At 42.0% G+C, this 19,876-nt stretch overlaps 1 protein-coding gene across 1 annotated transcript; it reads left to right on the plus strand.

The window, feature by feature from the left end:
• The first annotated feature begins 14,369 nt into the window (after nt 1-14,369).
• Nucleotides 14,370-18,941, plus strand: LOC124287891 (putative alkyl/aryl-sulfatase YjcS). Its single transcript, XM_046724372.1, has 4 exons — nt 14,370-14,546; nt 15,240-15,413; nt 16,132-16,384; nt 17,634-18,941. Exons 1-4 carry the CDS (start codon nt 14,370-14,372, stop codon nt 18,740-18,742), a joined length of 1,713 nt encoding a protein of 570 aa, XP_046580328.1. The 3' UTR covers nt 18,743-18,941.
• The last annotated feature ends 935 nt before the right edge of the window (nt 18,942-19,876 follow it).

Raw genomic sequence — 19,876 nt, forward strand, 5'->3', positions numbered from 1 at the left:
GACGTCATGGTTGATAAACACTGTGTGATGTTAGCGTCTGTAGTAATGGGGATGGTGACGTCGCATTGATGGTGATGTGATGAATGGGTCCCTGGGGATATAATAGAGATATAATACACTAGGTAATCGAGAATGGCACTTACCGTAGTCAGTGCCTGACCTCTCACGTATCGATTGCCTGGATGTACAAGGGACGAACATATGTATTGTGAAGTGCGTTGACCTATGAAATGGAATGACCATTGTGGTTCCTGATGCAACACATTAATAACTAGTACTACACCAACGTTGGCGGTAAATAATAGGTGCACCCATAGCTAGTATCTAAGATGTATAGCGCTGTAAGTCTGCTTATCGTGGCCAATGATTATCTAGTAACGATTGTCATGCTCAGTAATCTGATGATTGGCTGATTTCCCCCTCTCAATGAGGAATGGTTGGAAATGTAACCCCAGGCTCAAAGGACACAGTCCTACACATACTTGTGATCTACGGCGTCAAATCTCTACTTTGTCTGGTGCACGATGACCCGTGGCTTCAGTTTTCGCCCACACAGGAAACATTTATATCAAAAGTTTTATTACAGACAGATACAATGTCAGGAAACTGAACACCAGTTGGGTCGTTTTGTGAAAACGATTGTCATGCTCAGTAATCTCCCGGTTGGCTGATTTCCCCCTCTCAATGAGGAATGGTTGGAAATGTAACCCCAGGCTCAAAGGACACAGTCCTACACATAATTGTGATCTACGGCGTCAAATCTCTACTTTGTCTGGTGCACGATGACCCGTGGCCTCAGTTTTCACCCATACAGGAAACATTTATATCAAAATGTAATTTGACGTTATCTCAAGATTTCTATAAGAGACAGATAAAATATCTGGATATTGAACGCCAGTTGTTGTTTTGTGTTAACAAACTAAAGGAAAGTGCTAGTTTCGTTACGCTAAAATCGCATGATGATGTGAGCCTCGTCTTGGGATAATGCAGCGCTTATATTGAGAACTCAATGTCTAACTTTAATATAACCATTGAGAAACACTGTGCGATTCCTTTGAAACTGTCGGAACATTATGTGGTATTTATTGAAAGCCTCATTTCTGAGGGTTTGTTATTTCATTCAAAATATACTCAAAAGATATTTCAATACTTAACACTGATCTGTTCTCTGGTAGATTAACAAAAAAACAACAGCGCAAATGCCATTAACCTTGCAAATAAAAATAACCCAGTATTTCTCTCAACTCTAAAGTCAGAACACCTTATTGCCTGGTAGTAGTTTCTGGATTTAGTCATTGTGTCGTGTGCTCAAGTTATAACACAGTTCTTCACGAACGCTGATAAAAGGCACATTAAATCACCTATAAAACTCACTGAGAGAATAAACCCATGATATAATTGTACAGGAATTGATTTGTTTGGATTGTGCTCTTGTACAACCGACCATTCCATGTTTTTCCTGGGCTGTTTTCTGGCTATCTCACAATATTTATGATAGATAAGATGGTGCATACCAAAAGTAAACAAACCGAAGCTTTCGCCTGTGTCACAGTGGCGTCCCTGTTGGAATCACCGTCAGCGCCATCAGCGTCTTCACCAACGTCATTTCCGTTACAGATTTAATGCCTGAATCTGGCTGCTCTATGTGCAGACACGCACTAAGGACCTTCTCTACATCGGGATCTCCTGTTAGAATGACTGCTTTGTCTATTCGTGTATTCCCAGTGGTGTCTTACATGTCAGTACAATCCTCTGTGCTGCCAAGATGAAAAATGACTTCTTGGTATGGTGTAAAGGGGATGGCTGGGTAGCCCACTGGTTAAAGTGTTCACTTGTCAATGCAAAGGCAGGGTTTCTATTCATGAAATAGGTACAACGTGTGAGGCTTTAAAAGGGCATATTATGGAATAATCGAAAAAAAACATGAGTTGAGAATCATTCAATCACAAGCTCTGGGGCGGTATGCATAAAGTTTCTAAAATTTTCTTAGAATTTTCTTAGTTTTTTAGAATTCTTAAGTTTCCTTTAGAGGCTTCTTATGTTTAAGAAAAAATCTTAGATGAGCTTTCAGTACAATGGTTCTGAGTAGGGTATCCATGTTAGACCCAACCTTTGTAGTTCCAATACAGCAAAGGACGTCTCGGCTTCAAGGGGATGACGCCAGGCCGACTTGTCAGTACAATGGTTCTGAGTAGGGTATCCATGTTAGACCCAACCTTTGTAGTTCCAATACAGCAAAGGACGTCTCGGCTTCAAGGGGATGACGCCAGGCCGACTTGTCAGTACAATGGTTCTGAGTAGGGTATCCATGTTAAACTGACGACATTAAGCTGACACGGGTTGACGTAACTAAAATATTGAGAGATCCTAAGATGCTGTAAGCAATACTTCAGTTATATCAGGGCATGTCAGGTTAACGTCGGACGAAAGCTGGACGGGATGCAAATGTTAGACGTTCATCACTTCAGTGACATCCACCAGAATGGGTATGGTGCTGGCAAAGAAATGTAATTGGGCGAATCTGTGATTTGAATCTAGGATCAGAGGTTCCTGCCACACCAAAGGGACGCAACTCTGCAAAGCGAAATTTAAACAACTGGGCCACTTATATCCACCATGTGAAATTTAAAGGGTATTCAAGCAGGTCAGCGCTTAACCATGCATATTGATCACGTCGAATCAATAGAGGAAAATGTATTTTTTCACGAATAACCCATCTACTTTTCGAACAACTATTTGTTAGACTCTCTTAAACTCAAGGGCAATCTATTCTTTTCTCCAACCAGATGGGCCGGTAGTCATGTAAGGAGTTCCGTTGATGACAGCCCAGTAAATACCTTTTAGTTGACGTCATATTAAAAAGTTGATGACAGCATGATGTTGCAGTTTCAGTCACTGATCTTAATATGTCTGTGTAGAGTCGCGTCCATCGGGTTCGAATCCCTGTTTCTCGGGATGTCACCCCCATATCCATGCTTGTAGGTTCATCAAAGTGGACAAGGTGGAAGCCTTTCATCACTATGGGCTTTCTTCCCTCATCATGCTGACACTCCGTAACAGAACTGCAGCGCTTTCGAAGCAATATTTATACTTGAATTTTAGCATTTATCACATTATATCCACAACACCTTTGCTATAACGCTTCTGAGAAGACGAACATCGTTGATTAATGCTGCTTGGTGCCAAGAGGGTAAGCCGTTGAAAGCTCCAGATTTACATTCCACACATGTATCATGATAACTCTCAATCTACCTCCAGACAACATCCATTTCTGTCACTGGATCCTTGAGTATGTCATACAATGTCGAATAAATGTCGTTTTCTGACTGATGTCTTCACACAGTTTTCTTCATGTAATGTCTACACTGTCTGGGAGGGTTCGCAGGTCAAGGAATCGTTCTGTAATTAAGACGTTGTGTGAGACTGAGACGTCTGGTTTGTTGTCTTTGGATGTACATTGTATATCATTATATTTGAAACAATGGGTTTGACAGCACTTAAGCAATATTCCAGGGATATGAAGGAACACATATTACACATTGTACCCATGGGGAATATATTAAACAGCTATTTCACACATTGTACCCATGGGGAATATATCAAACAGCTATTTCACACATTGTACCCATGGGGAATATATCAAACAGCTATTTCACACATTGTACCCATGGGGAATATATCAAACAGCTATTTCACACATTGTACCCATGGGGAATATATTAAACAGCTATTTCAGACATTGTACCCATGGGGAATATATTAAACAGCTATTTCACACATTGTACCCATGGGGAATATAGTAAACAGCTATTTCACACATTGTACCCATGGGGAATATATTAAACAGCTATTTCACACATTTAGAATGCTGTTAGTAAAACATGAATACATAGCCATGCTGTAGGGTAGGAAGAGAATCACTTGGGTGAGATCAGCGATTTTTCACAGGAGAAAAATGGAATTAAATTGCACCTCACACCTCATCTCATAGTTGACCATGGTGACGACATAGGCTACGTTTTACACTGAAGACACTGATAAGTGATGTTTACAAGCTAATAAGCAAAGTTGGGAGAATTATTTTGATGATAAATACAATTATACTTTTAATGTATCAACAAAAATAGAAGACTTTCGAGGGACTGACTGACTGAGTGAGTTTGGTTTTACGCCGCTTTTAGCAATATTCCAGCAATATCACGGCGGGGGACACCAAAAATGGGCTTCACTCATTGTACCCATGTGGGGATTCGAACCCGGGTCTTCGGCGTGACGAGCGAACGCTTTAACCACTAGGCTACCACATCGCCCCCGCGAGGGATTCGTGGTATGTAACAACTACGTTTTAAACATTATCGCGGATAAAGTACCCTGTGCCTGTAGTAGGACTCCAGAAGTTTCGTCTTCCAACCCAAGTTGTGGTCCTGTGCTCAAAGCTCAGGTCACAAATCGGTGAAGTTAAGCAGCGTCGAGCTCGGAGAGTCCTTGGATGGGTGACCGTGTTTGGCAGCTTGACTCCTGAGAGTTTCTAGGACTTGAATCCTGCCCCACAACGAAGCACATGTGACACATGTGGTCTCACCTTAGGCAAGTGAGTTTGTTCAAAATTGTCTCTGTTCACCCAGCAGGAAAATGGGTACCCGATGGAAAAAAGTCATATGACTATAACCTTCTAGCGCCTAAGAGGCAGCTTGGGTTATCCGGGGTAATAATGCGCTGTGCCTTGATTGTTAGCGCTATGAGCATACCTAGTGTGGAGTTTGGCGCTATATAAAGGGACACATTATTATTATTATTATTATTATTATTACTATTATTCCTAATCGGTCTCCCTGAGTATAAATTGGTCTCCTTGAGAATAAATTGAAAAGGGTGTAAAATGAAATTTCGAACAATTTAGCAAGTCTATACTGCCTCATCACAACATGAAAGTAAGGATTGTTATACGGTAAACTCGGATTATATTTTTTTCGCACACAACTCATTTTTCTGAGACTAAATTGTTATGGAAATAACATTTCAGCCATGATATACTGTTTACTGTGATTATTCTGTTGACACACACCTTTGGCAAAAACCTAGCATCATAATTGTAGTTTTCTTCGAGTGTCTTAATTGTTTTGGTTTGTCAATATTTGGGTCTGACCCATACCCATAGGTAACTTGTCCAGTGTATCAAATCTCCGTTGTTTGGAGTCATTCGTCACATTTTTATTTTGGTTACCATCTTTCATCTATAACTTATCATGTAAAATTCATTAATACGTTTCTAGGCTGAAAACTGTTCCGAATGACATGTAAGGATAAAACACAACTTAGATACTCGTCTGAATCATATCACCATAGAATGGACATTTCACGTTAAGTTCATTTTCAGCAAATATTTAACAAATGTGGTATACTTTTGGCCGGGAACAACATTCGTCTGAGCGATCTAATTGAATCAGGATACTCTTATAAGTGAACTCTCTACCTCTCTAAAATATACATCTCTACGTATATCTATATAGGCGAGGAAAATGTCTCCGCTCAATTAGAGAAGTTGCTGCATGCTGTAGTCGTGTGATTTGTTCAGACGACTATTTTATCTTCGTTTCCTTCGAAATCAACTAATTATTAACACAAAGGGATGGTGTGGAATTGGTCCATGGTATATAGCGTAATGGGAAGGACTTGTAACGTCTTAAATAATGGATCACTAACTAGAGACTTCCTTCGGAATCCTCATGGTGTGTTCAGTCAGACTGACTACCGCAAGGACTCTGTGATGTCGCAGGTTAATACCTTTTCGAGTAGTTACATTTTCACGTTCCAGTTGTATGTTGTCGGACAAACATAGCTATACACTTGAAAATTGGATTTTACAATGGACACTTGCACTGAAAAAACATGTTTCACTACTGATCCTTTATGTCCATTTGCAGTTCGTTATGTCAGGTGTGTATTGTATCACGGGGTCGTTATATGAGTACTCTGTTGTATCAGCTTGTATGAGGACTTCGACGTATCAAGAGTTCGGTATATAAGGATTTCGTTATATCAGGATACGGTTTTCTGTTTTCAAGAATACATGTCCTGAAATAGTGAGAAAATAGTGCACAGGTACTTGATATCAATTTTTAGCCTGTGAACGAATACATGTTAAAGGTGAGTGAATTTAGTTTTACGCCGCACTCAGCAATATTCCAGCTATATGGCGGCGGTCTGTAAATAATCGAGTCTGGACCAGATAATCCAGTGATCAACAGCATGAACATCGACCTGCGCAATTGGGAACGATGACATGCGTCAACCAAGCCAGCGAGTCTGACCACCCGATCCTGCCAGTCGCCTCTTACGACAAGCATGGGTTACTGAAGGTTCATTCTAGCCCAGACCTTCACGGGTCACATGTTGAAGCATTGAAACTATACAGTCTGAAATAGAAAATATTAATGCTTGTCCAGTATGTTTTCATATTGGTATATTTCAGTGTCTATATCATACAACCAGTTACAACTGTACGGTCACCCACGCCTGTGTAAAGACCAGCATGCTTGAAAATGTCACATGTACCAGCTATCACTCGTTGTGATCTATGGTATAATAGTGGATATTTCACGTGTCTTGTCAAATGCGATGCATCTGTCTGAGGCTACGCTACAGTGCAGAACATATGACGTCCTTCACGTCTCGAGATAACAGATACATCACTAGATACATGAAAGGAATATTCTATTCATTGTCTTCTACCGGTTCACTCCTGTGGACCTGATCCAAGGTATAGAGACATCGGAAGGCGATAAGCTAACGCAGATTGACTTTGGTGCCGCTCCCCTACCCAGGAAGAAGGTGTACATAGAGTCTGAGGGGAGACTGCTCCGGTTGAAAGAGAAGTGGCCAGAAGACATATGTTCAATTCCTGGATGCTGTTGGACACCTATTGAAACTGGGGTGACAATATTGAACTCTACTCTAATATAATCAGTTCTGGCTGATTTCATACTGATTTGCTTACTTGTACTGGATGTGGTCGTTATTTTTATTGTTAGTATCATTATCATTAAAAAGTCTTCCCTGATTTCTTACATTTCTTATTTCTGTTATTTGTTTTATGGGCCATTTCTATTTCATTTAGAGGTAACAGGCAGGGGATTAGCTGTGCACTCAACCAGATAGGTTGTTGTTTTAACCTGTCTGACAAATGGCACGTCTGACAAATGGGAGGATAAATTTCAACAATTACATTTCAACAGTATTAATCCAAGATTAATTGATTCGCTTAGGACTGTTCACTTCTTTGTTCAGGTATACAGATAAGACATAGTTCGGTATTAGAAAATACAATGTAAACTGAGACAACATATATCTGTATCATTTGCTATCTTTATATTTATCATAGTTGATTGTATAAGATCAGTACTTGACAGATAATATCAATCAAACGATACTTTTGGTCTTAACGTAATCGTCAAAACACGGTGGTGGCGCATGAATACATAAGAACTACAAACACACATACAGAGGACAACTGAAAAAGAAGAGCGCGATCGGGCAAAAACAACATCTATTTATGAACATGGGTAATGGCCGCTGTCAATCTAGTGAAATACAATCACTTGTACACAACATGTAAATTTAGAACGCTGCCAGCAGGTAACTCAAGTGTTTTGAACAGAGGTGAACTCGCACGAAAAGGGCCATCCTCGATAATCTCCAGGGTATACGTTACGACCACTCTCCACTATACCCTGGATGCATCCACTGCTTGGCCCGATAATTATATTACCTCCCTTTGCTGGCTCCGCATTCTCACAGCAGCCAATCAGCTAAGCCGTTACATCCCAGCTTGCCAGTGTCAACAAAGATAGCGGTCGCAGTCGCGAAGGTTTGTTCGCAGTACCACTCGGATTTTTGGGGAAATATTACAGACAAATTGACAGATCTGAAAATATATGAAAGAACTCCTTCTACATCTTTCAGAGTACCTCTGCATCAATTGTGTTGCAAGTTTAAACGGTTAGATAATTTAAGAAGCGAAAGTGAGTTGTGATTGGTTCGCTCAACTTCCCAGCGTAGACACCTGATTGGATTAAAAGCCAGCCAAGGGAGGTAATAAAATCATCGGGCTAAGCCGTGGATGGAAAAGGGCAGTCAATTGCTCTTGCTCTATGTATGTGCACGGAATGACCCGGCGATCAGCTGATGAACCTTCTTCGCTGGAGGTTGGTGATCCGATGTCCATGTTTGCTGACCAAATGTTTTGGGTGAAATGCATATACATGTTTACTTTGACGCACGCACGCAATCTAAACAGACCAATCTAATCTTATTGACAGGGAAATATGTCAAGTGGTAAAATATCGCCTGTGTTCAGTTTAACAACCCCGATCTAAGATTTCGGTAATCGATAGTCTATTCTCCATCATCAGATTCCGCATCACCGGCAGATGCCAAAACCGGGGGTACCTGACACCGCTTCCTGAACGATCAAATCAACTTAAAGATTGTCTTTTAAGCGTATGTGCCGCCATTACACCAAGTTGCCGAGCATGATGTAATTACTTTAATGGAGAATCTCCTCCATTGCCCGTGATCAAACACTGAGAATGAACTGGTGTTGGAGGCGTGGGATGTGGATGTGTGATCACTGATGCTGTATGACGGGTTAATGGGGAGGGGTGGTTTGGGGGAGAGGTCAGGAGGGTCTGGGGTCTGCACAGTATATGGGGGTGGGAATCAATTACGATGACACACAGAAAGCAATGTTATAATTATCATCCTGACTTGAGCGAAATATATTCTTGTGACTGTAGCCAAGTTGTCCCTTAGTTAAACCCCAACGAGCAGGTGAATAAGGTGATGGTGAGAGTGTGGGTGTGTGTGTGGGTGTGGACGCGGTTGTGGGTGCTGGGTATGGGGTATCAGGGATTTATCACTTAATACAGTAATAATTTCCCCGTTTATGCATTTTTTGCTACCCCTATATTGGCGAAATCGTTGGGCCCATATCTTGACCCATCAAGATAACCGATATCTGACCCCTCAATTTTGTGTGCGACGTCATGGAACGTAATACAATAAATTGACGTCATGTGTTGCATGACGTCAGATTTATTTGCGGCAACCTTTGATGAAAATGGCAGGTGATCGGACGCAAGCGACATTTTTTGAGTGAAATATGTTTGTAGAGTATAAACGTTTTTTTAAAAAATAATAGATTCTTGCTTGGTTAGTATAAAGTGATAAACATTATGACCCTCCCTTTTCCATAACAGCAGAGGTTCAGAATGTTAATGTTCTCGTGTAGGATGTATGTGCATGTGTGCGTGCGTGTGTGCTGGGAGCGGGGTGGCTGAAGCAGACAGGTGCTTCTGAAAAAGTGAGTTTTGTTTTAACCGCTTTTAACAACCATTCCAGTCACATCAGCTTAATATAAAAAGCAGAAAGCTGAGGTGCGGTGCGTTGGATTTACCCATTTGGGTGAAACCCTTCTAAACATATGTGGTGCTGACAAACGTGGAACCTCAACCGGGGCGATTAGAGCCCACAAGCTGGCATGCGTGAGGTACTTCATTCACTCTGCAAAGCAAATATCGGCGCCTTAAAGGACATTCTTGCGCCAGTGGGGACAAGAAGTAGAAGATACGCGGATGGGCTTAGAGTGTTATGTTATGAGTTAGTGAGTGAGTGAGTTTACTTTTACGTCGCACTCAGCAATATTCCAGTTATATGGCGGTGGTCTGTAAATAATCGCATCTGGACCAGACAATCCAGTGATCAACAGCATGAGCATCGATCTGCGCAATTGGGAACCGATGACATGTGTGAACCAAGTCAGTGAGCCTGACCACCCGATCCCGTTAGTCGCCTCTTACAACAAGCATGGGTTACTGAAGGCTCATTCTAACCCGGACCTTCACGGGTATGAGATCCAATGAATGCGTTAGACGAATCTAATGTTATGAGATCCAATGAATGTGATAATGTTATCAGATGTAATGAATTGTTTGAGGCTTTAATGCTACTATGATGTATAACGATTTCTTGACCTACAAAGTGCTCGCCACATTACCATGCATGTGTTGTTCGGTCGATGAACTTCACACAACAACCCAGTGAGAGATTAGTGCTGTGTTTTTGCAGATCAAAGTGGCTCTGGTCATTGGCTTCAAAACAATCGACAAAACTGACCCACCTTGGATCTCAATCGTAAATTTCCTGACTATATGTTTTTTGCCCTCGAACAAAAGTTATGGTTTAGAAATTACAGATTTCCAATACAATACAGTTGAGTCACAAATCAAAAATATTCGGTCACAAATCTATAATATTAACTCACCCAACTTTTGATATTCCCAGTACTGATTGAAGATTGTTGACAACTGTTGTAAGTTCAATGTAGACGAATGCTAGGTCTCTAGAGTGGTGAAAGGTTGATGTTGGCAGACAGATGAGCGTAAATCCAATGTAGTAGTAGTCCCCCTTACATCTATAGAGAATTCCAGGAGACGTCCACTTTACTGAGGAGAAATTAGTGCAGAAATGGGCAATGCGGGTGTTTTTTTTAAAGTCCAAAGCGACTTATTTGGAACAGACCATGGCTTTATGCAAATTAGTGTGCGATGATATTGTATTACAAAGGACACTTTTTAAATTCCCATTTTGAAATTAAACTTAGCTTCATTATAAATGTAAAAAATAATAATTTTGATACTGAAACTATTAAGGATGTAGCTACCATGGAGTCTCACTATCACTATAAAAAGAAACAGGTAAGAGGGGTGTCGCAGACGGTGGTTGGGGTCGGGCTGGGGGATAGAGATAAGATAATCCTTTAGGGGAATTAAACTGTGGAAGAAAACGGCATGTCATAACAATTTACAAAGAATATCCCGTCCTGTCTATCTTCAAGTGGTCATGTCACTTATATATTTCGAGACATTTAATATTATGGCTAATTTAAGCTTTCTATGGGTATGGGTATCATACTATTTTACATATCTCAACATAAACTTTATGAAAGAAAGACACGTAAGATGTTAATCAATAGATGAGGCATAGTCAACACACATGAAAAAGCATAAAATATCTTTGAGATGACCCCTTGTGCCTGTAGGCAGCACGTGCATTTCATGCCAGGTGAGTCGACGGTCCGTCGTCATACCTGGCTGAGCGACCTAATTGCCATCTATAGTCTGATCTATTGTTTTCAGCAGCTATTCGTATTTTTTCTAAGTTTTGCCCGATTTTACGAGTAAACGTGCTTTTCTGGATATCCTATTACGCATCCCACTGAATGTCCAGTTAGACTGATGTGGGTTATTTCGACATATGCTATTTGCAATTGTGTAAATTTTAGGGATACAGAGTAACAGCCTAAAAACAATTTTTTTCTATTTCCGACAGTACTTTAATACCCCTCCCTCGACACACACACGCACACGTCCACTAAAACGCACGTGTAAGCCCCAGAAAAGGGGATCATTTGGGATGAAACATATATTTTACGACTCCTCAAAATCTACATTCGTCCCCAAACATGTTTCGGAATGGTCACGAATAAAGGTATGTCAGTACAAGGGAGATAACTCACCCCCGTGGTAAAAATCAAGGTCTCGACAGTGACCAAACTTGCCCGGTTCGAGTCCGGTCAATGTTTGTTTTTTCATTTAAATGAAAATGAAAAAATGCAACCAAAACAATCTGAACACTATAGTAATTGAGCCATGTTTGCTTTGATTAACGAGAAATCATCTAAATTCATAATTGTGGACTTCAGTTTTCCCACTTGTAACATTCGGATTAACAGATATTTAGATGAGCAAATCTTGGATATTGTCCATTTAAGTGGACGTAGACGGGTTTGGTCGGAGCAGTTTGTTTTCACTCTACTTACTGTCAACCTATAACATTTTTATGCTTGGCCAAACTCCGACCATTAACATTCGGTTCACCGCCATTCAATGATTCACATCTCGACCTTACACAAAATCACAATGAAAAACTAAGATCTATTCGGTATGAAACAGACTGTGCTCAATATCAGCATCAGGTCATACGAACTATTTTTAAATACATGGAGGGACCTGTCAGTGCAGGGCTTCCAGTGAATAATACAATATCCCAACGCTGTCCCTGCTAACGGAACAAGCCGAGTAAACCTGAATGTAACTCCGACTCTCATTGTTTGGCCGTGACAACTGGTGTTGTACACGATTTATAGTTTTGGACAAGCAGACCTGTTGAAGAGGGACGCAGAAACAGAGCTGGTCAGTCTGGGTAAGTCACGACGTCCTGGTAGCATTGTTTATATTGCACGTAAACAAACGTATCATAAATATATATTTTTGCAATTGAGTCGTCGTAGAAATACAAAAGCTCAACACGCTTTTCTGCTGAAATATCAAAGGTAATGCGATCAATTTCAATTCTGAATTTGCTGGCGTCCCCAGTTTCTGACATTACCGTGCCAACAATAACTTGAGCTTTTATAGCTGCATGCATAAAACAACTCATAAACTATCCAGTAGACTAACGCTTAGTCTCTGACTTTACATCAATTGGATGGAAACAAACAATTCTTTTTAAATTGAGAAGGAGACTCAATGAGATAGGAGAACCTGCGCTGGTTAAATCTATCCTTGCTTCTTTTAGAGCTTTAGCATTGCAGAAAGGGCTGGGCAGAAGGGACTGTGACACGGACTATCTAGAGACATGCTTACCCCGAATTATGAGGTTTTAGTAAAGTTATTATCCATGCATTGATATTGTGTTAATTGGTCAGTATGTCTAAAGCAATGCAAAAAATGTAAAATGTTGATGGTGAGCTAGGAACTAGGCCAATGACCAGTGGTCATTAAACGTGTCATGTATTTAAATGACCAGCGGTTTTGTAAACAAGATTAACCGTCACCTTCACCCTGGCCGCTGCATGGGGTCACCGGCATTATCCTTTATACAGAACCATCCAGGCGTTAGTGGTCAGTGAATTGTGTCTGGGGGTCAAAGGGGCAAGTTGCCACAACTGGGGTATATATATATTTGTGTGGCAGCTGGTTTCAACGGGTGTCGGGTGTTTGGACTACAAAGAAATATAGTGACGACTGTAGGTAGGTGCAGGTTTACATTACAATTCGTTTGATACAGAATCGTTTAACTCGAATGATTATACGTCTGTCAACCATCATCAGGCTTTGAATCTTTGGCTACTGGTTCACCACAAGAAGCAACAGCTATTGTTTTATTTAGACATTCCTTGTGCGACATCAGTTTCAGTTAGAAGCGTTCATAATATTGACAGATATGACAGGCTTACATTGTTCAAACTGTGTAACATATAATGAAAGATTATATGTTTGTGTTTCGACTGAGATCTGTTTGCAGTCAGAATGACGGTTAACATGCGATAATATGAGAGAAACTATAGTCTGTTTGGCTCAAAAGCGGTCCGATGAATTGCAATGTAACTCGAAAACTAATAAACATATAATACTTAATGAAACACTGATCATAATCAAAACATCAGACCAACTCTGTGGTTTGTTTGCAGAATTTATGTCCTAAAATTAAAAAAGTTGTTTAACTATCATTAAAATTTTGACACAGTTCACTATTTGCTACGAGGGAGGAGTGCAGAGAAAGGGACAGCCACGTGTTGGAGAAGCACGTGCACAAGTGCCCACCAAGTTATTGATTCTTTAACCTGTGCTGTGCCGTCTCCATCCTTTCTCGCACACCTGGCTGTCCCTTTCTCTGCACTCCTCCCTCGTAAGAAATAGTGAACTGTGTCAAAATATTAATGATAGTTTGTTAAACAACTTTTTTATATTTAGGATATAAATTCTGCAAAAACCTCACAGAGTTGGTCTGACGTTTTAATTATGATCAGCGTTTCTTTGAGTATTATATGTTTATTAGTTTTCGAGTTAGATTGCAATTCATCGGTCCGCTTTTGAGCCGAACTGACTATAGTTCCTATATCACTATCTTAAGAGGGTGCAAAATCGTTTTCGTGTTTTCTGAATACGATCACTACGATCATTTAATTGACATGCCCAGAATATATCTGATACAGTTTATCGAAAGGTATCCGAACCCTTTTCTATTTCCAAAAGGTAAAGAGCAGTGGGATAGCCTAGTGGGTAAGTCGTTCGCACGTCACGCAAAAGACCTGGGTTCGATTCCCCACATGGGTACATTATGTGAAGCCCATTACTGGTGTCCCCTGCCGCTGACAGTTGTCCCCTGTTGTCTAAATGTTGTGTAAACCTATACTCATTCACTCCACAAACCCAAGGTGATTTGTACAGTGTGACATCGCTTTGTAGCTATGGTGTGTTGAAACACTTGAAACCTGACTTGCGTGTCTCCTTCCCAGGTTGTACAACATGGCGAACACCGGTGTTGTTGTCGCCCTCGTCCTCGCGGCGGCGGCGTTCGGGGGGAACTGGTTGTGGTCAAGACAGACCAGGAAGGAGCAGATTGAGAGACTGGTCAGCAGTGTCCGAGCTCCGGACCTTCTTAAAGAACACTCGAACGTCTTCAACAAGAAAGAGATCATCCAGGTAAAGGGATAGGTTCAGTTGGCTGCAAGTAAGGATGCAGATTGAAGCTATTGTCTGTTTTATTAAATGATGTATTGATACACTACCAGGCAAAAGAAAGTGTACACCCATGGTGACTAAATATGAAACAGACAAGACATGGATATGCTCTAGTAGTGTGTTTGATACGTGTTTCATTGACCTCAAGTTTGTAGGGGCGGTGGGGTAGCCTATAAGCTAGTGGCTAAAGCGTTCGCTCGTCACGCCGTACGCCGTAGTTCATTTCCATTTCTGGTGTCCCCGCCGTGGTATTGCTGGAATACTTCTGAAAGCGGCGTAAAACCATACTCACTCAATCTTGCAATGTTTCGGCGACGGTTTTACTCCAGTAACGTTTCCTGTAACGTTTGGCCACATCTAATTTTCAAGTGAGTGCTTTTCGTTTGTCATGCATCGTTTAACAAAAAATGAGAACAAAATATTTTCAGTAAAAATAATGAAGACAGCTGGCATTGCCCTGAGGTTTTGGTCTTTTTGTTTTAGAGTATGAAAAACTAAATAAGAACATAGGGTCCATTCCCCATATGGGTACAATGTGTGAAGCCCATTTCTGGTGTCCCCGCCGTGGTATTGCTGGAATACTTCTGAAAGCGGCGTAAAACCATACTCACTCAATCTTGCAATGTTTCGGCGACGGTTTTACTCCAGTAACGTTTCCTGGCCAACACTATCATGATCGAGGGAGATGACGGCGTCATCATTGTCGACGTCACGGAGAGTGTCTCCGCGGGCAATGAGGTGTTTCAGGATCTCCGGGCCATCACCAAGAAGCCTGTGCGCGCCATCATTTACACCCACAACCACATCGACCACACTTTCGGGGCCAAGGTGAGAATACGTTAGCGACTGCGTGAGTGAGTTGATTTCAACTTTACTCATACCTTACTGGCACACCAAACACTTTATTCCCCGTCTTTTCAGAGTACGTTAGTTGGTTGGTCAGGCTAGCTGATGTATCTTTTATTGCTTATCAGGGGCGGTGGGATAGCTTAGTGGTTAAAGCGCTCACTCGTCACGCTGAAGTCCCGGGTTCGATGCCCACATGGGTAAAATGTGTGAAGCCCATTTCTGGTGTCCCCCACCATGATATTGCTGGAAAATTGTTAAAAGCTGCGTAAAACCATACTCACTATTGCTTATTATCGTATCTCGATGTGGGATGTTTCGCATTCAAAGGTTACAGGTCACCTCGATATTGCATAAAAATATATGAAATATGTATATGATATAGAAATAAGTAAATCTATGAATAAATGAATGAAAGAACGTACGAACGAACAAACGATGAATTGAACGAAAGGACGTTCGAATGAACAAGGGGCGGTGGGGTAGCCTAGTGGTTTAAGCGTTGGCTCGTCACGCCGAAGATCCGGATCGATTCCCCACATGGGTACAATATATGAAGCCCATTTCTGGTGTCCCCCGCCGTTATATTGCTGGAATATTGCTAAAAGCGGCGTAAAACCTCACTCACTCACTCACTCACTCGAACGAACAAATAAATGAACTGAATACACAAGATAAAATATCTAAATTCATCTTGCAGTCGTTCATCGAGGACCCGGCTCACCCTCCAGACGTCTGGGCTCACCAGCTTATCCTCAGGGAGTTCCAGAGATTGTTCCACAGTAATGAAATCATACTGACTCGCGGTATGCGCCAGTTTGGTACCCTCACACCAGCGCAGATCAACTCAGGGATTGGGTTCACACTGGCCCTTGACAAAGACAATATGGACTTCGGCCTTGTCATGCCAAACAAGCTGTTCATAGGATCAGAGAGGGACATCAGCTATGCAGGTTTGTACAAGGTTCTAGTTGAACCTTGTGACGGTGGAATAATCGTTTACATGAAGGGGCGGTGGAGTAGCCTAGTGACTGACTGACTGACTGAGTTTGGTTTTACGCCGCTTTTAGCAATATTCCAGCAACATCACGGCGGGGGACACCACAAATGGACTTCACACAATGTAGCCATGTGGGGATTCGAACCCGGGTCTTCGGCGTGACGAGCCAACGCTTTATCCACTAGGCTACCCTGGGGCGGTGGGGTTAAAGCGTTCGTCCGTCACGCATGGGTAAACTGAATGAAGCCCATTTCTGAAGCCCCCTGCCGTGATATTGCTGGAATATTGCTTAAAGCAGCGTAAAAATCTGGACCAGACAATCCAGTGATCAACAGCATGAGCATCGATCTGCACAATTGGGAACCGATGACATGTGTAAACCAAGTCAGCGAGCCTGACCACCCGATCCCGTTAGTCGCCTCTCACGACAAGCATGGGTTACTGAAGATCAATATTCTAACCCGGACCTTCACGGGTCTCGTTAACATGAAATCCTGAACATATGAAAGCGACGTCTATGTTTGAATATATTCAAACAATCTGAAGTATATCCATTTTGATTAACTTCCAGCTTTTCATCTGTGATGGATCATGTATTGCACGAAAGGGATATGAGGGTCAACTAATCTTTGGACAGCACTTGGATGTTTTCAAGGCAATTTAGCGTAATTAGGGACGAAAGTCAGCACTGATCTAGGCTTAAGGTTATTTACATATAATGTGAAGGAATACAAAATCTGGATTAACATCGCACAATCACTAGATTCTGGAGGTAACCAAGGGGAGCAACCCCGCATAGCTTATTAAGACGCATTCGCGTCTTGGCCCCTGCCACCTTTGTGGTACGAAAATGCCTGGCTGACAGCACCTACGTAGCTGTTGGACAAGTAGAAGTTGCATTGTACATTGTAACAGGTTATATCTCATTTCACGAATATTTGTGACAGGAATCTCAAGAAAAAATCGATTAGAAAAGTATCTTTAAGCCTCAGGACCCGATCCACAATCGTAGAGTTTCAACAGAAGTTAATCTGTGTTAAAGATATGAGTTACGTTTATCTTAGCTACGGTCGCTACGACCAGCATATTTAAGACTTAGCTTGCTCGAGGGCAGGTGAACACATTTCTGATTCATCATACCTGTAGTATTGTGTGAGGCGTCTTACAATGTATACATATTTTGTTATATTTCACCACTTCAGGTGTCTCAATGAAACTTGTCCACATCCCCGGAGAAACAGCTGACCAGATAGGAGTATGGCTGCCGGACCAGAAGGTGTTCCTTTGCGCCGACGACGTCTACCGCGCCTTCCCCAACCTCTACGCCATTAGGGGAACGCCGTCTCGCAGTCTACTGGACTGGTCATCCTCACTGGACAAGATTATTGACCTTGAACCTCACTACCTCGTCCCGAGTCACACACGGCCGCTAGAGGGCGCTGATGCCATCATGTCACTACTGACAAGTTACAGAGACGCCATTCAGTTTGTTCACGATCAGACAATCAGGTTCATGAACAAAGGTTTGATGCCAGACGAAATTGTGGCAAAAGTCCGTCTGCCGGAACAATTAGCTACCCACCCATACTTGCTTGAATTTTACGGAACAGTGGAATGGTCCGTTAAGGGTGTGTTTAACACCTACCTTGGATGGTTCGACGGCGACCCGGTGCACCTTTCACCTCTGACCCCAGACGAATTGGCCAATCGGTATGTAGCCCTCGGCGGAGGAATTGACAACATGGTGAAGATGGCAAAGAAGGCTCTTGACGAAGGGGATCACAGATGGGGTCTGACTGTCGCTTCCCACATCATCAGAGCAGACTGTACGAACAAAGAAGCACGTGACATAGCATCTCAGTGCATGATGGAGATTGGCAATCAACAGATCAGTTCCAACGGCCGGAACTACTTCCACACATATGCCCTTGAGGTCATTGGTGCAACGGACGCCCGGCCAGGACCTCTCACAATGGCTCGATTCATCCGCGGGATGCCGCTTGTTGCGTTGTTTAAAGTCCTCGGGGTTCGTTTCGCAGCTGAGAAATGCGGGCGGGTCAATGTGACGGTTTTGTTCGAGTTCCAGAATCCTAAATCTACAGTCGCAATGCAGCTGAGGAACTCTGTGGTCATCATCAAGGACCGGCCTCCCAAGAAGTATGACGTCAGAGTTGTTATTGATGACGCCAAATGGCGAGACGTGTTGATCTCTCGTATGGTAGAAAAATCAGCCCCGTCTCTCACCGAAGCAAAGGTTGAAGGAGACGTAGAGGTACTTAAAGCCCTGTTCGACTGCTTTGAGGGAAACTGATGAATGACATTTATTCACAACGTTCGTGTTACCATGGATATAAAACTATACTGGCAATTTTGCCAACGATGACGTTCGTCTGTCTTAAACAGTTTATCAAAACCGTTCATAACGTTGTCTTTGTTCATTAACAACATAATATGAACTTCAACTTGTATATCGGTTGTAGAATTATCAATTTACGATTTTTGATTAGCACACAAGCATTATTGTCGATATTATATCTTATTTTTGACTATTTTCAAGTATATCAATAAAATGAGTGTAAATACGGATGTCTTGCTTTGAAGGAAGCCTAGTGTATCCTGTAGACTGACATGTCAAAACAAACACGGATCACTAGCTTCTTCCCAGTCAGTAAGTGAGAGAGTGAGTTTAGGTTTACGCCGCATTCGGCAATATTCCAGCTATATGGCGGCGACCAGTGATCGAGTCCGGACCAGTGATGGGCATCGATCTACACAAATGGTAACCGATCACATGTGTCAACCAAGTCAGCGAGCCTGACAAACCGATCCCGTTAGTCGCCTCTTACGACAAACATGGGATACTGAAGACCAATTCAAACCCGGATCTTCACGGGTCCAGACAGTAAGTAATACGTGAACCCGGTGATTTCACTGCCGTGATGGAATTCCCACCATGAAACCTACCTTGACGGTAACTTTTAATGACTAACTCCTAATTGGTACAGGAAAACCCTGCCCGATTTTGAACACGGATGCTGTTAAAGCAGCATTAAGTGTGTGGGAGTGTGTTTTAATTTAACAGCCCACAGACGAGCGTTATTAGAGCACCACCAAAGGTGCAAACCACACTGTCGTGCGTTAGTGGACCTCATGTCTTTAGCAGTTGGGATGTAACGTACGTCCAAACTGGCCCCGGATAACGTATGTCATATATAATATAATCCCCACGTGCCTGGATCGCATCCGTGGAGAACTCATCTCCTCATTGCACACTCCAGTATTTTCGGGAATGGAGCATAATTTGTAATATATATAATATATCTTGAACCAATATTTTAATTGATTTCCTCTTGAAATAGCAGGAACAAATCATTGGTTTACTTTGAAAAAAGAACATTATTTATTGTTTTAAAGGGAAAACGCACGCTATGCTATGCTATGCTAT

Source organism: Haliotis rubra, unplaced genomic scaffold, assembly GCF_003918875.1.
Source record: "Haliotis rubra isolate DU_JTF1 unplaced genomic scaffold, ASM391887v1 Scf408, whole genome shotgun sequence".
Classification (NCBI taxonomy): Eukaryota; Metazoa; Mollusca; class Gastropoda; order Lepetellida; family Haliotidae; genus Haliotis; species Haliotis rubra.